This window comes from Bos grunniens, chromosome 23, assembly GCF_055505025.1.
Source record: "Bos grunniens cultivar Pamir isolate PY7600 chromosome 23, Bosgru_T2T1.0, whole genome shotgun sequence".
NCBI classification, from domain to species: Eukaryota; Metazoa; Chordata; class Mammalia; order Artiodactyla; family Bovidae; genus Bos; species Bos grunniens.
In genome coordinates this window covers 38,602,656-38,619,796 of record NC_141187.1, presented here as the reverse complement: position 1 = coordinate 38,619,796, position 17,141 = coordinate 38,602,656, and the positions used below count along the sequence as shown (strand labels likewise).

At 36.9% G+C, this 17,141-nt stretch overlaps 1 protein-coding gene across 21 annotated transcripts in view; it reads left to right on the top strand.

Annotated features, from left to right (window-relative positions):
• The window catches only part of CDKAL1 (CDKAL1 threonylcarbamoyladenosine tRNA methylthiotransferase), a 640,160-nt gene that overhangs the window by 449,742 nt on the left and 173,277 nt on the right, over positions 1 to 17,141 (top strand). The window contains exon 11 of one of the 21 annotated variants that reach the window (XM_086370069.1): positions 4,277 to 4,425. The exons of the other annotated variants lie outside the window; for them this stretch is intronic. Within the exon in view, the coding sequence (XP_086226195.1) occupies positions 4,277 to 4,292 (16 nt within the window). The 3' untranslated portion in view covers positions 4,293 to 4,425. Of the gene's footprint in view, positions 1 to 4,276; positions 4,426 to 17,141 lie in introns of those variants that run through there. 21 annotated transcript variants of the gene reach the window in all.

Sequence of the window (17,141 nt, the reverse complement as noted above, 5' to 3'; positions counted from 1 at the left end):
CTAGAGAAGTTTTGGGGTTTCTTTGTTTTTGTTTTTTCTGTTTTATATATATTTAACAGGGTTGCAAAAGAGTCGGATATGACTTAGCAACTAAACACCAACAAATGGCCAAGTCAATCTCTGGTTTTCTGTGGCACCTCTTGACTGCCATAAAAAAGGCTCGTTTCTGAAAATGTCAGAAATCTGTAAGTTGGCTTATTGGAGATGGCCCCATATCCTCATTCTGAACAAGAACTTTTTTGTGTGGAAATAGTTAAAGTGAGAATATTGGAGCAGAGACCAGATAAGCTAGGTTTAAGTCCTATCTTTGTAATATTGACCCAATTGCCTAACCTTTTTTGACTTTGGTTTTCTTACCTCTAAAATGAGGATAGCAATACCCTTTCTTTAAGGTTCTGAGACTTTGATGAGCTTATATGCAGCAAGATATACTTTAGGTTATGTCTGACCCTTTGTGACCCCATGGACTCCCACACACCAGGCTCCCCTGTCCTTATTGGGAACAAAGCTAGTGAAGGTGATGGAATTCCAGCTGAGCTATTTCAAATCCTGAAAGATGATGCTGTGAAAGTGCTGCACTCAATATGTCAGCAAATTTGGAAAACTCAGGAGTGTCCAGAGGACTGGAAAAGGTTAATTTTCATTCCAATCCCAAAGAAAGGCTGTGCCAAAGAATATTCAAACTACCGTACAATTGTGCTCATTTCACATGCTGTCAAGGAATGCTCCAAATTCTCCAAGCTAGGCTTCAGCAGTACATGAACTGAGAACTTCCAGATGTACAGGCTGGTTTTAGAAAAGGCAGAGGAACCAGAAATCAAATTGCCTCTTCACTGTAAACCTTTGCTTTCCTGGAACACCTTGAAATCTTCGTCACTGGCAGTTAATTTTGCATGAAGTTATTCTTGTTGAAATGTCATTGATTGATAATGCCTGAAAATTTCTTTCCTCAATAAAATTTACATTTGGTTGGGGTCTTTATTGACTTAAGGAAAAGAAGAAATAATAGAGAATAGGTTAAGAACTCTGAAGAGCCAATGTGCAAGATAATTTTGTCCAGAAAGAAATGTCAGAAGTTGCATGTTTTTAAATGAACCCACCTACCCATTTTAGAAGTGCTACCAGTATGTGGAATAGTACAGGCTGCTACCACTGCCTCTTCCTTTTCTGCCCCCAGGTACAAAATGTAGTTTCATTTAAAAGCAGAATTAGTTCTGTCATCTCTGGGTGGTGTAACACATTACCTTGTTCCACTGTTTTAAAATAAATACAGAAAAGTATTCTCCTGAGTTGTTGCACAGGTTTCTGCCTAGCCCAAGAGTTAATTTGGGCCAGAGCATTATTGAAAGAGGGTAGATTATCTTCAAAACTCTCATGGCCTGGCTACTGCCCAGAGTCCTGGGAGATGTAATCAGTTTCAGTTAATTCTAAACAATAGATTGTGGCGGGAACTCCAGTAAGTGGCGGGTTGACTGCGCCCAAACTGTTGATTTAAGTTGTCAAGAGAGCTTGACTCATACTTAGACCTGACACCAGCTTGGATCAGCTGACTTATCTGTAAACCATTACCAGTAAAGGAGGCTGCTTTTGTGTGTGAGGAGGGAGGGGATGACCCCTGGTCATGTTACCCCTCCTCCCACTCTCAGTGGCCTCACAGCCTGGCCACGAGGCTCTTTCAGTGGCTTTTCATCTGCCCAGGCTTTGGCTTCTTCAGACCACTTGTTCCCACCACTGGTTATCCTCTCACAGCCCAAGGGAGATGCCAGTGTGGTGGTGGTGTGTAGTCGCTGTAAGTCGTGTCTGACTCTGTTGTGTTTCAGTCACTAAGTAGCTGAGCCAGTGTCCTGTGTGCTTTGTCTGATTTCTATTTATTTCTGTCTTGTTAGTGATGTTTAATAAGAAGTCCATTCGTATTCACTTTATCATGTGCCACATCTATATTGCACTTCATGATTTTCATAGGGAATCATATCTGTCCAATATATTTTAGGCTAGGGCAGGGCAAGAAGTCCATTGCATCAGCATTACTCATCCTTGTTACCTTAGGATTAGATCACTCGGGTTAAATACTGGTTGAAAGAGTGATCTAAGGTTGAAAGCATGAGGATGAATGTGGGCAAAACATTAGCAGTTCAGTATGATTTTTTTTTTTAAGTTTGAAGGTAAATATTTCTCAATTGGTATTCAATTTTTTTCTACCATTAGTCTTTGAAGATAAGTAGTGATTTGAAATTGAGACACATAGACAAATGGAAACTTGTTAGCCCTTTGATATATGTTTAAATTTATTTACTCTGAGGTGACTGAATGTCCATCCCTAGGTATGTTTGTTTCAGTAGATCCTCTTAAAGGGTACTTTTATTTCATGGGGAGGTTCTAAGAGGAACTAGACCCCAGAGGGTGAGCCAAGGTATCTGTGACCTCACACCCTCCTGTTAGTGCCTGACTCTTTAGTCTCAGGAACCCTTGAGGACCATGCTTTGATATGGATTATCTTCATATTCTTTCTATAAATTAGTTTTTGGTCTGGAAAACCAAAAAGCTGCAGCTCTTTAAGTACATAAGTCAAGTGATTTTCTTCTTCCATTGCCTTATCACGCTTTATTCTCTATCACTTTCCTGTTACAATTTTGGAAGTCTCCAAATCATTTAAAAGATTTGCTTCTCAATCATAAATGATTCCATTTTCTAATGACTAGTATTTTATGTTTTGGAGAATGTGTGTGTGTTAAGTTGCTTCAGTTGTGTCTGACTCTTTGTGACCTCATGGATTGTAGCCCTCCAGGTTCCTCTGTCCATGGGATTCTCCAGGCAAGCATGCTGGAGTGAGTTGCCATTTCTTCCTCTGGGGCATCTTCCTGACTCAGGGTTGAACCAGCATCTCTCTCGTGCATTAGCAGGCAGCTTCTTTCCGACTAGTGCCTTCTGGGAAGCCCCCCTTTTAGAGAATATCTGCTACAAATTTCCCTTGGTTTTTGTTTTACTTTTCTGTTTGCTTTTCATTTATCTTAGAGTGTGAATTTTCATGAGAATAGAAGCAATGGAATGGCATGATATATTTTTATTTACCATTGATCATGGCCATTTCACTTTTCCCTGGCAAAATGGGGACAAATCCATCATGGCTCTTTCATCATTTTCTGCGTCATTCACTTTAATGGGGTACGTTAGTTACTCACATGGTGTGACATGGGAAAGGAAAGTTACAATTGTTTTCCTTTAGTTTACATAATGTCTTCACATGAGAGGAAACTGTCCTCGAAGAATGTATCATGAATTTTAGTATGTGGCATTTCCTTTTATATTAATTTGTAAATAAATATAGAGATAGTAAAATAACAAGACATGGCAGTTCCATTTTAGCCAACAAAATAATATGCATATTATGCTTAAATCTGCTAGGTTTTACTTTACAGAGATGACTTGATAAAAAGCATCAATATTAGGCATAAATTTTTGAGGGGACAAGGTATGAAACAGTTTGATATATGACATGAGCTTATATAATTTTAACATATTAACAAAATGTATTCATTTATACCTACTCTCAGGAATTGAGTATTTCATAGAGAAATGTGAAATGTATTTTTTTTAATGCAGTTGAAGAAATCAAGAAAAAGGAGAAAATTACTGTAGGCAAGATAAGGTGATGCCAGTGGTCAGGTTATTATGAAGAATATGCATCCTCCAGTGTCGAGCACTTTCAAGTTGGTTCTGGGTAGTTGGCACTTGTACATTTGTCACCCAGCCTTTTTCTTCCCCCAAATTCCTTCTGCTTTGTGGATTGTTAAGATGGGCTAAGATGGTATGTATCAGTATTTATAAGATAGTATTTATCACTCAGACACACTTTTTCTGATTAAGCATGCTCTTATCTAGTTGCTTTTCTGTATGCTTTCAGTTTTTTTTTTTTCCCAAAGACTTACTTGTCTGCTCTAGTTTTTTGTCTTGACTTGGTTTTGCTTGTTTATATTTGTTATAAATTCAATCAAGTTTTAAAGAAATGCAAAGGAGGATGAGTGTTCTTGTCTCCCCTCTCCCTCCAGAACTTACAGGCCACCCCTCTGACTTCTTCCTTATTGCATTTGGAGACAGAGATTTGGGTCTGTTAAATGAGCAGTGAAATGGAGATGAATGAAAAGAATTCAAACTGTTGTTTTCTCTGGGCCTTGGAAATGAAAGCTTTAAGGGAATTCTTTGAATATATATGTGCTGTAATCATTCTCTTTGAAATAAATAGTAAACTGATTTTGTGAACCCTTGCTACTCTTTCTAGCTGCCAAGGAACTTAATATCAAGAGAGAGAAAGCTTCATCCCAAACTTGCCTGACAGCTTGCTCATTCATCTGCTTGCTTTTCATTGGTTTATGTTATGGACATGGAAGAACTTTATAGAAAAAAAATATAATGTCAGTTAATTTTCAACTATTATTGTTCGCTGAATTTACTGCTGAATATCTATCAGTTTGTATCCATTTCTCTCACATCATTCTTTTGAATACACATTTCCATGATTCAGTGTTGTCCATTTTTAGAGGTTATATAACATTTTAGAAAGTTAACATTCACTTCTTTCCTTAGTTATTCCTCATTGTTGAACATATGAATTGTGTCCAACTTCCAACTATCATGTAAAGAGTTGGCTAAGAATTCCTTTTCATTTTTTATGAAGTGGAGACTATAGAAACAAGTTAAAATTCATTGTACAGTTGTTTCTTGGTATCCCTGGGGAATTGGTTCCCGAGCCCCAGTAGATGTCAGAATCCATGGGTTTTCTTTTTCAGTCTGCTTTCCATATTCACATTGGCTCAAGTCCCTTACATAAAGTGGCTTAGTACTTTCGGCTCCCATGGATTCCATACCCCTGGATACAGATGGGCGACTGTAGGTACAGCTAATGTATTAATGTTAGATAGTCCAAAATTATACTATACAGGTGCATTTTTCATTTCTGTAGATTCACTGTAGGTAGATTATATATCCATATATATTCAAAATAAACAGTATAGTTTTGCTCATATTATGGGATTCTTTTGAAATAGGCTGTGAAGACATTTATTTGAAATCAAAAAAATAGCTTTGTTGAATTGGAAAAATTGATTTAATCGTTGTAATTTCAATTTGAGTCTCAGCTTTTGCATACAGAGAGTAGATTCAACATGCTCTGAAGTTCACCTTTGCTCTAAAAACTCTACCATTCTAAAACTTGAAACACAGTTTTGCTGTTTTAAATTGTTATACATGATTATTATTATATCTTTGCTTTTTATGATGTATTCTTGGTCTCATCTCTGATTTACTTAATGTTGAGTCACAACCAGGAGGGCAGCAACCAATATCTTTATTATTCCTTTGAGAAAAGGCAGACTTTCAATGATGTTTTTTTCCAGGAATTTATTTTGGGGAAAAGTGGAAACTACTCATGTGTGAAAACAAACAAATGTGTGGTCTTAACTAAGATGTTGTCAGAAAAAATGGCCTCATTTCTAGACGCTTCTTTATCTCTTATTGGGCATGATTTTATGTATTTTGTTGTTCATTTACAATAATGAGTGGCTGCCAGAGGGTGAACTTCAGCCTCCCTGTGCTCTCTCTTTCCTGTTCTTCATCCTTGTCATGAACTCTCATCATTTGATCTCTCCTAATTCTCTGATCTCCTGGTTCCCACCTGGCCTGGACCCCACTGTCCTCTCTTAGTGACATTCTTCGGTAACAGCTTTGACATTCATTTACTTCTAATCCCACCCTACCACTAGCCTTGCCTCTACCACTAGCATTCACTTCTCCACCCTCCGGATTGCTAAATATGCCTATAGAAGTCTGCCTTAAACCTTACTAAAGGAGTCAAATGTTTTAAATCTCTGAATGAACAAGAGAAAAAAATTAGATGAAAGTCAGAGTGGAGATCATTGGAAGTCAGAGTGATGGAGGTGGTCGTGGAGAAGCCCTGTTTTCCTATAAAATTTCCTATAAAACTTAGAGCTTCTCTGTAGGATAAATACGTTTTGATATGTGGATTAAGTGCTCTAACTTTAAGGTTTGTAGGTATATATGAGCATCAGTCCAGTTGAGTTCCATCACTAAGTCGTGTCCGACTCTTGGCGACCTCATGAACTGCAGCACGCAAGGCCTCGCTGTCCATCACCAACTCCTGGAGTCCACCCAAACCCATGTCCACTGAGTCAGTGATGCCATCCAACCATCTCATCCTCTGTCGTCCCCTTCTCCTCCTGCCCTCCATTTTCCCCAGCATCAGGGTCTTTTCCAATGAGTCAGCTCTTCACATCAGGTGGCCAAAGTATTGGAGTTCCAGCTTCAACATCAGTCCTTCCAATGAACACCCAGGACTGATCTCCTTTAGGAAGGACTGGTTGGATCTCCTTGCAGTCCAAGGGACTCTCAAGAGTCTTCTCCAACACCACAGTTCAAAAGCATCAATTCTTCGGCGCTCAGCTTTCTTCATAGTCCAACTCTCACATCCATACATTACCACTGGAAAAACCATAGCTTTGACTAGATGGAACTTTGTTGGCAAAGTAATGTCTTTGCTTTTGAATATGCTATCTACATTGGTCATAACTTTTCTTCCAAGGAGTAAGCATCTTTTAATTTCATGGCTGCAATCACCATCTGCAGTGATTTTGGAGCCCCCCAAAATAAAGTCAGCCACTGTTTCCACTGTTTCCCCATCTATTTGCCATGAAGTGATGGGACCTGATGCCATGATCTTTGTTTTCTGAATGTTGAGCTTTAAGCCAACTTTTTCACTCTCCTCTCTCGCTTACATCCAGAAGATCTTTAGTTTTCTTCACTTTCTGCCATAAGGGTGGTGTCATCTGCATATCTGAGGTTATTGATATTTCTCCCGGCAATCTTGATTCCAGCTTGTACTTCTTCCAGTCTAGCGTTTCTCATGATGTACTCTGCATATAAGTTAAATAAGCAGGGTGACAATATACAGCCTTGACGTACTCCTTTTCCTCTTTGGAACCAGTCTGTTGTTCCATGTCCAGTTCGAACTGTTGCTTCCTGACCTGCATACACTTTTCTCAAGAGGCAGGTCAGGTGGTCTGGCATTCCCATCTCTTTCAGAATTTTCCACAGTTTATTGTGATCCATACATGAACATCAGTTTCCATAAATCCCATCTTCTGATGCTTTCTTGAAATCACCTGCAGATATGTCATGATGAATTTCATTCTTGTTTTTTTTTGTAATAGAGAAAAGTTCAAAAAAAGTACAAAGGGGATGCAGTCAAAAATAAGTCTCTCACTCCAGCCAGTCAGTTTCTCTTTTTCTGGGGTATTTTTAATTGAAGGGAGTTGATTTAATTACTCTCTTGTTCCATCCTCTCTTTTCATTGAAGCTGACAGGGGTTATAGTAAAAGTCTGGGACTTGGCCTTAGTTCACTCTTTCTGTCTTCATTTCTTATTACTGAGTGATAGATTACGACATCTCAAAGCCTAGTCTCTTTCAGTGTGTTATTTGCATGACCTTTGAATATTATTAGGAAAATGTTTCAATGTCCCAAGTTTCCCCAAAGTGTGGAGTCATCTAGGCCTTTATTCCTGCATTACCTCTGGTGACTTTTTTATTTTCCTTTGTTTGCCTAGGACCTTCCTGGTTTATGACTGTTGTCCTGGCATATTTATTAATAACACCATGATTTCACTCCATAGTGCCTGTGCTTGTATGGAGGATAAATAGCTTAGATACATAATCTGTATCATTTAGCTCCCACAAAATGCATCTTTTTCAGCCTCTTGTTTCTACCAGCCTGATACTGTTTTATATACTGACAACCCACCAACCTTAAAGCTCACCCCATTGCATCATTTGTCATATGCACAATTAAGGAAAGGATTTTGAACAGCGTCAAACACGGTAAGTAGGTCAAGTGGAATCAGGGCAGAAAATAACATCTGTGAATTTGCCAGAGATGAGATCATTTCATCACTGTGCTAGGGCAGGAGCCAGGTTATAGCAGGTTTACCAGGAAGTTAATCATGAGGAAGTGGAAGCAGCAACGAAGGGAAAGGAAGAGGAAATATTTGGAACCAGTTAGGGGAAAGGGATGGAAGACCCAGGCAAGACCAGCTGGATGGATTTTGTACTTAGTGTAGGCAAGCCATAGTATAGAGAAGAGCTTGGTGCTGCTAGAGGAAAGAGCAAGCATAAAGAACAAGAAAGCCCATCAGGGTCTCTAGCAAAATAGAATCCAGAGCACAAAGAAAAAGCAAGTGTGTTTTTAGGAACCTGGAAAGAAGATACAGAAAATGATACCAAGCCATATTGATACATGTGGATGAAGACAAAATGGTGGTCCTGCCAGGTGGTCCCTATCCTCTCCCTCAAGCAGCCAGCGTTATTTTCTGTCACCATGTTGGCTTTGCAGCTTGTCCTTTTATTAGTTTCCCACTCTTCACCTTTGAGCCATCGTTGTCTTATCTCTGGAGATTCTAACATCCTCTAAGTATCTTTATTTTTATTATTTTTTTAAATTTTATTTTATTTTTAAACTTTACAATATTGTATTAGTTTTGCCAAATATCAAAATGAATCCGCCACAGGTATACCTGTGTTCCCCATCCTGAACCCTCCTCCCTCCTCCCTCCCCATACCCTCCCTCTGGGTCATCCCAGTGCACCAGCCCCAAGCATCCAGTATCGTGCATCGAACCTGGACTGGCGACTCATTTCATACATGATATTATACATGTTTTAATGCCATTCTCCCGAATCTCCCCACCCTCTCCCTCTCCCAGAGTCCATAAGACTGATCTATACATCAGTGTCTCTTTTGCTGTCTCGTACACAGGGTTATTGTTACCATCTTTAATTAATTAAAAAAAAAAAGTAAAGTAAACAACTGTTTGGAATTACACCTATTTAATTTTAAGTAAGTTAAAGCAGCCAGTTAAAGCAGCTCATAGATGAGCTAGTTCGATAGGCTTTATGTTACAGAGATGAATGCAATCTTTTAAAGCACACATGTAGTTTGATCTCAAGGCTGGCCTGTACCTAGTAAAGTTAGCCAAATCACTGAGGAAAACATCTGTTTTGTTATCAGGCCAACACAAACTGCCTACAAGTTCAATGCATAAAAGACGTGCTCATGTGAACATAGGGTTAGTTTAATGCAGCTGTTTGTTCATCCAACCAAAAAATGGATAATCTAATCTCAGCATATTATTTTTGCTATTTTTTTAAAGAACCAATTTTGGTTCAAGATAAATATGAAGAAATAAAACATGAGCAATTCATGTATGACATTTTCCCTATGCAAACAAAAGAGACAAGAGTACAAAATTCCATTTTAAAAATTTTATTTGTGAGTTGTAAACTCAATTACTTTTGAAATCTTTTAATCTATAAATTTTGCAGTGTAGTGGATTTGTCTGCATGGCATGTGTAAAGATACAATGTGTTTTACTGGTGCTCATTTTTTACAGGATGCTAAGAACTTTTCATATTGAAATATTTATTCTGTTAATGTTTATGCTTGTTGGTGTTTATGCTTGAGATTCAGTACAAATTTTATTTCAGCATCTTTCTCTTCTTATCAACAGCAGTCTTAGGCAGTCTTAGGAACATATCACAGGAACATATAAGATTTAATTAACATCAAATATTGCCTAAAGAGTTAAGTTCTCAGTAAGCAAGGTTTTGAGACCCTCAATTGGAGACTGGGCTTGTTTCAAATCTATTGAAATTCTCTTTATAGAATTATTCAGACTAAAGAGCAGGCAATATCTGAGACAAGGTACAACTGCCTAGTACCTTCTTGGGAATCTCCTGTATTCTGGTGCTTATCTTTACTATTAAATGATATAGCTGCCATAGATTTTGTTTTCAGCATAACATATCTGAGAGGAATGCTTTACTTATATATATATTTTAAACTATTCAGAGTATTTAGAGAAGCATCTATTACAGGGCTCGGCAAGATTTTTTGATAAAGGGCTGAATAGTGTTTTAAGACTTCGTAGATCAAGAAACAAAATCAAGGATGATTTATGTACCATCCATCTCTAAAGAAAACCAACCTTCATAAATTGTTATTGTTTAACTTAAAAATATAATAATTACTACAATATTTAAAATATTGGCCTGCTAGTAAGAAGGATAGAATTAATTTATTTGAATAACATTTCACTTTTTGGAGTACAAAAATTAATGTTCCCTGTCATCACTGACTGTCATCACTCAGTCGCTAATATTCATTTGTCAGTGTTGATATCTAATGAGATTTTTTTGTATTTCTTTTTTTGAAAATATTTTTTCACACAGAACCATAATGCTGAATATTGGTATCACTTCATGATATCAGTGTTTCATGGTTTTAATTCAATATTTCTATCACTTGGCATTTGTAGAATTCTGTTAGATCCTTTTTTTATATATATATTTTCCTTTTATCAAATCTGTCACTTCCAATTGAAGGTTGAGTGGAAATTCCTCTTAGTCATACAATTAAATGACTTTTAAATGTGGATGTTTCCCAAGCACCGGTATTAAGATCAGAAAAAATGCTGCTTATACTGTAGTTTGAACTCAGAAAATAAATCTGCTGGAAATTTGTGTAGGAATGGAGAGCATGCTGCACTTCTGACAGCACAGTAAATATACAAAGCAGATGAGCACTGTGATTTAAACACTTGTGATTTAAACAACTTAGTTGTCGTCATAAATGACTTTGTATGTGTGTGTGTTAGTTGCTCAGTCGTGTCAGCCTCTTTCCGACCCCATGGACTGTAGCCTACCAGGCCTCAGGCTCCTCTGTCCATGGAATTCTTCAGGCAAGAATACTGGAGTCGGTTGCCATTCCCTTCTCCAGGGGATCTTTCCAACCCAGGGATCAAACTGGGTCTCCCACATTGCAGACAGATTCTTTACCACCTGAGCCACCAGGGAAGCCTGTAAATGACTTTACTGCAGTATAATAAATTTTGCATAAAAGCAAAACTTACTGTTTAATAGGTTGATTCATTAAGAAATTGAATAATTAGGTTGAATTCATTAAGAAACATTATCAAATCTATAACAAAATATGATCTTCAAGCCCTTTTTTTTTTAAATTTTATTTTATTTTTAAACTTTACATAATTGTATTAGTTTTGCCAAATATCAAAATGAATTTTGATAATATTGGTTGAAGCTGATTTTTCTTGTCAAGAAAAGTTTCAATTATCGACCTCGATCTCAAAAAAATTACTATATGACTTTACCACTGCTAAATCTTTGAAGTGGTTTGTGGTAGGGTGAGGCCAAATATTCAACTTCTTTGTCTCTAACAAAAATTCAAGGAATTGATGAAAGTTAAGTCCACAAGAGTGAATGAAATTGTTGGTATTCCTGGCTCAATAACATAAGATTCAAATATTTCCACAGAGTACCTGCTCATCGGTATCATCGGCTTTCATTCTCACAAACTTGTAAATTTGTTCACCTAAGGCTTTCTTTGTGTTTCATTCTTTATTTTTACCTGCCATCAGTTATGTCATAGCAGATTCCACTTCAGATGGTAATGAATTACTGTTTTCTCAACTCCTTTGAAAATATTCTTGCCTGTAGGTGTGCCATGCAGATTATTCACAGAGGCTCATTTTCAGTTACTTCAATTTTGGCATGGACTTCACTCATAAATATGCTTCCCAGGTGGCTCAGTGGTAAAGAATCTGCCTGCCGATGGAGGAGCCACAGGAGACATAATTCAATCCCTGGTTTGGAAAGATCCCCTGGAGAAGGAAATGGCAACCCACTCCAGTATTCTTGCCTGGGAAATCCCATGGACGGAGGAGCCTGGTGGGCTCCATGGGTTGCAAAGAGTTGAACACACCTGAGAACACACACATCTTCTACCTAACTCATAAATGAAAATAACTTTGCAGTACTTGTAACATCTCTTAATTTATCAGAGCCAAGGATTACATGTCAAAATCATTTGCTTTGTTTTCTAGTTGATTGTTGACATTGGTCCTAATATCCTCAACTCTGTGTGGATAGAACATTGAAAAGAAGGAGGTTGTGGGGAGAGATGGGGCCAGAGGAGTTAGGTTGTTACAGGCCTTACCTGCTTGCTATTTATAATGCTAGAGATGTATCTTACAGGACATTGAAAGTTTTAGGATTTTTGTTTGTTAGTTTGCTTGGTCTCACAGGCCTTTATTGAGAAGAAAAAAAATATCTCCAGGGTAAACCCAACCTGGAAGTTAAATCTGAAGTTGTTTTGGTTGAAAAGTCAGAAAGTGGGAGACCTAGAGCCCGTGGTCCTAAAGTGCCACTCAAGCCCTATTCCCTTAGCCTTTTGTGCAGAACAATTTGAAACCACTGTTTTTAGCTTGACTGGGGACATGTGATAAAATGTCCTTTGAACAAAGTGCCTTTGCATTACCAGAGCAAGAGGGAAGAAACTTAACCAATCCTGTTATGTATTAGACACTGAGCTAGTAACTCTTTTAAAACATCTCAATCCTCATGGCAATATAATGAGTAGATATCACCAATTTATGAAACGAGGAAAAAGAAACTTCAAATTCATGGTTAGAGGTTTTGTTGTTGTTGTTGTTTTTAACTATCTATAGACTCTCAGCTCTCAGAAACAGTGGCTACCGAACCACATACACCTGAAAGGTGGCTGATATAACCGAGGAACTGAATCTTAAATTTATTTGCTTTTAATTCACTTTCATTTAAATAGATAGATAGCATCTCCTATATGTGAAAATTCAGCTCTAGGTAACAGTCTCATTCAAACTGATTTGTTCTCCAATGATCCTCTTACTTTCATTTCCTTGGAAAGATTATTACGTGCTTTATATTTATCTTAGACTGTTTTGTGTATCACATAAATGTTTAATTTCACTTATTTAAACTAAAAAGCTGACAATCATGCCTCAATAAAAAGCGTTTATGGGATTTGATTTTTCCTCCTTAAAAGGAGGACTAGGTCTTTAACTGGTTGATTAATGTTTACTCAGCACCCACTTTGTGCCAGGCACTGAGCTGGACCCTGGGAATGCAGTGGTAGCAGGACAGTCAGTGTCGTCAGGAAACTTACCAGTCCCCGTGGAGAAAACATAGACATAACAAGCAGTTGCATTGGAACCTTAGAAAATATGGAGGACTTGGCCGCTCGGAGAAGGAGTGAATGAGTCAAAGTGCAGAAAAGTTTTCCTAGAGGAAATGCCCTTTAGTTTGAGGCCTGAATAATGAGGCAGGGTTAGCTTTTCCAAGAAGACGTGGAGGAGCAGTAAGGAGACTGTTGTTTGTGACGTCTTCAGCTAGAGAGCAGGGACTGCAAAGAAGGGATGGACTGTAACACAGGATACGAAGTTTAGATGATGTATCCTACACAGCTCAGTTCTCTGGGGGCACATAGCAGGGCACAGAGGCTAGGAATGGCTGGCAGGAAACAGAATAATTAGCACAAATTATAAAACCTAGATGGTATTTTGAAGTTTAATAAAAAGCAGGTTTTTTTCATAGTGGTTATTACTGCACTTACTAGTCATGCTTACTTTCATTACCATTCCTTTGTAAATTAATTCTAGCTTGAGAGAATTTGGGGGATCACTCAGTAAGAAGAACTGTAAATCTACACTTTTAGAAGGATGATTCTCCTTACACGTCAGAAATATCCTTTTTGTACAAATCTGAAATTCCTCTTGAAATGGTCATTTTTCTTAAACTGACCTAACATATTATAGTACCTTAAAAGCTTGTTCGAAAGATACATGTGTGTGTGCTCAGTCATGTCCAGCTCTTTGCAACCGCATAGACTGTAGCCCACCAAAATTCTCTGTCCATGGGATTTTCTGGGCAAGAACGTGGGAGTGGATTGCCATTTCCTTCTCCAAGGGATCTTTCTGACCCAGGGATCAAACCTGCATCTCCTGCTTTGGCAGGTAGATTGTTTACCACTGTGCCACCTGAGAGGCTTCACTTGAAAGATGGCCAGTATATAAAGCTTTTCCATTATCAGTTTTTAAGTCAATTTTTGATGCAGTATAGTTGATTTACAGTATTAGTTTCTCCTGTACAGCAAAGTGAATCGTATACATGTATCCACTCTTTTTTAAATTCTATTTCCATGTAGGTCATCACAGAGTATTGAGTAGAGTTCCCTGTGCTATATAGTAGATTCTCATTATAATTATCTATTTTATACATAGTAGTATGTATATGTCAATAAATCCCAATCTCCCAATTTATCTCTCCTCCCTCCCGTATCAGTTTTATGCTTAATCTTTACTTTCCTCATCTATGAATAAAGAAAATATTAGTTGCCCAGTATATTTAGCATTGGTGTAGGTAGTAGCACTGCCTAAGAATGAACCTCATGCATGACTATATTTACTCTCATATTCAGTGTCTTCCTTCAGAGTGGAATATATGGGACCTGCTTGTACATATATATCATGTAAAATGGTATACATTAATTCACTGTCTGATGATATTGATAACTAGGAATTTCAGTCAGCATACTTGTCTTCTTACACCACTAACCTAATGAGAAGTGGGCACGATTTTCAACAGCTCACCATTAAGCTTTACATTGATACACGCCTGCTCTAAACATGTGAAAAACCTGTTTAGAAATTAGCACCTTGTAGAATATAGGGACCATTTAATTAGGGTCTCTACCTTCATACTTGTATTTTAGTATGTTTAATATCTTGCTAAATATTGATGAACTTCATAATCTTCATAATTCCAAGAGGATTTAATTAATTGTAACTTTTGGAAGCATGTCTGTAAAAAATGAAATCAGAGCAGTATTACGCCTATAGAAATCACTCAGCTATTTCCCCTTGAACAACTGCAAAGTATGGTTGAAATGTAGGGAACTGAGCAATATGAACCAATGTCAGTCAGTAGACTTGTCGTATAATTTTCTCTATTTTGATGTCTTCCATTACCTTTTTTTTCTGTTCATGCATGAAGGTTTTAATGTTTTACATGGAGGAGTTATATAAAAAATTAGTGTAGTTTCAGTGGCTGATTTTGTGCAACAAACATTAAATCAGTTCCCATGAACAGCCCCTTGGTGCAACCCTTAATAAATGCAAACTTTATTTTTAGTAATGACCTTTCGTAATGTGAGCCTTGATCCATTGAGATGCTCTTCACTTTTGATGCATCTCCAAATCCCTTTTTTTATGCATTTTAAATCAACACACGCTTGCTCTGAATTTATGCATGTGGATTGACGGAGATGTAATTTAAACACATCTGTTCAAATATGCATTTCAGATCAACTTGGTGCCGGTTCTCATAATACGATGGAGTTCTTGACGGGTATTATATCCCTAAAGTACACAACAGATGGCATTTATTAGAGAATGAATAGAAATGAAGTTTAAGGATGTTGAGCTTTTTGTCTTAAGTCATTCATTTTTTAGTCATAAAACAATAATGGTCTGAAGTCCTGTGCCCCTGTGATAAAGCTTTGTGTGAGCCTGTTCTGTTTTAGATGAATGTCTCTTTGTCAAGTCAAGATTAAAAATATTTTTGTTGAGTGCTCACCATTGCTGAGAAAGTTAGATAAAAAAGGGATAAAGTAAATAGTAGGCTGTTAAAAATTAGATACTAGCTCCCATTAACACTTTATAAGCCATATACATAATGGATTTAAATAGATTGAATAGCTTCTTGAAAAATCTTTATCACTTTAGGCATATGTCAATGAAGAATTTCAGATTTATTCAAAATATTGTTACATTAATATTTTGGGGTCCTTACTTCAGTGCTAAAAGTGAGATTTCTGTATTAATCTTCAAAGCCAACCTTTGTAACTTTTAGTACAACTACTTGTACTAAAATAAATGACATAATATAATGTCATTTATAATAATATTATTATTTATTAATAATAATCTATTCTAGATTATTTTTATAATATTATTATGATCTATAAAGGATGATCTAAAATTAATGTAACTTAATTTAATATAATTTAACATCATAATCTTTAAAAGGATGATCTAAAATTAATATAAAGAAACTCATTGCCTTTCAGATTTACCATTTTCAGTTGTGAAATACGCCTAAACGATTGTCATTTCAACAAACATTGAAAAATACCACATAAACACACATTGTGCATTCCTTAATTCCTTGCACCCCTCACTCTTTGAAGCATCGTGCCCCCACATATATCTCTACGCCCACTCCTGTGGATGAGAAGCTGACAAGACTGCAGTGGCCCATGAGATGATGAGCCTTTGAGAACAGTGAGGACTGAAAGGTTTTCAGGGCTATAATTAGTTTTTAGAACTTATTTCCTGTCCCAGAATTTATAATGTTGGGAACCAGTTCCAAAGAGCTGAATCAAGGATAAGAAACAAAATCTATATATGCATGCCTTTTCCCTGCATTTGATGGGAAGCTATATTCTCACATCTGTAATCAGATGCAGGTAAACTAGACTGAGATTATTTTTTGAGCTATTACTGACTTCTACAAATAATACCACAAATAAGTCTCCCCCTCTCCCCCCAACCCCAGAGATTTAGACAGAGGGAGTGCAAAAAGAAAGTCATGATTTGTAAGGTAACCTGCAGTTATGTTAGGCATTAATAGAAAACATTTTAAAATATTTGAAATAATATAATTGCTTTGCACTGGGAACACGCACATGAATAAAAGATGTTAGCAGGTGTCCTGCTAGTATGGAATCTCATGCTGTTGTATTTATTGGAAATATGCACACCATCAACAGATTTAAATTTGTAAAAAGTAATTGGACCAAGTTCGAATAAAAAACTCAGGCTTAAAATCATGTAACTCCTTTAAAATGAATTTCCAATTTAATAAAATAGAGTTCCTGCATCAAATTACCTTTTATCTTAGGTTTTTCACTATTATTCTGAAATTCATATTTCTGGGTATTTCATATTTTACTCCTTGAAAATACTTTAACACACAATATACAATTATTGCCTATCATATGTGATGTGTCCTTTGCATAATAGGATAATGGTTTTTGTAGAATTTCTAATATTTGACTACTAGGGATTTAATGTTTAATGTCTCTCTTGGTTGTAATTTTTATGGTGAGTAGCATAAAGATGTGTAAACATCTCTTTATTATAATTGATGTACAAAGATTCATTTTCTTTCTTTTTTTTCATTTTCTT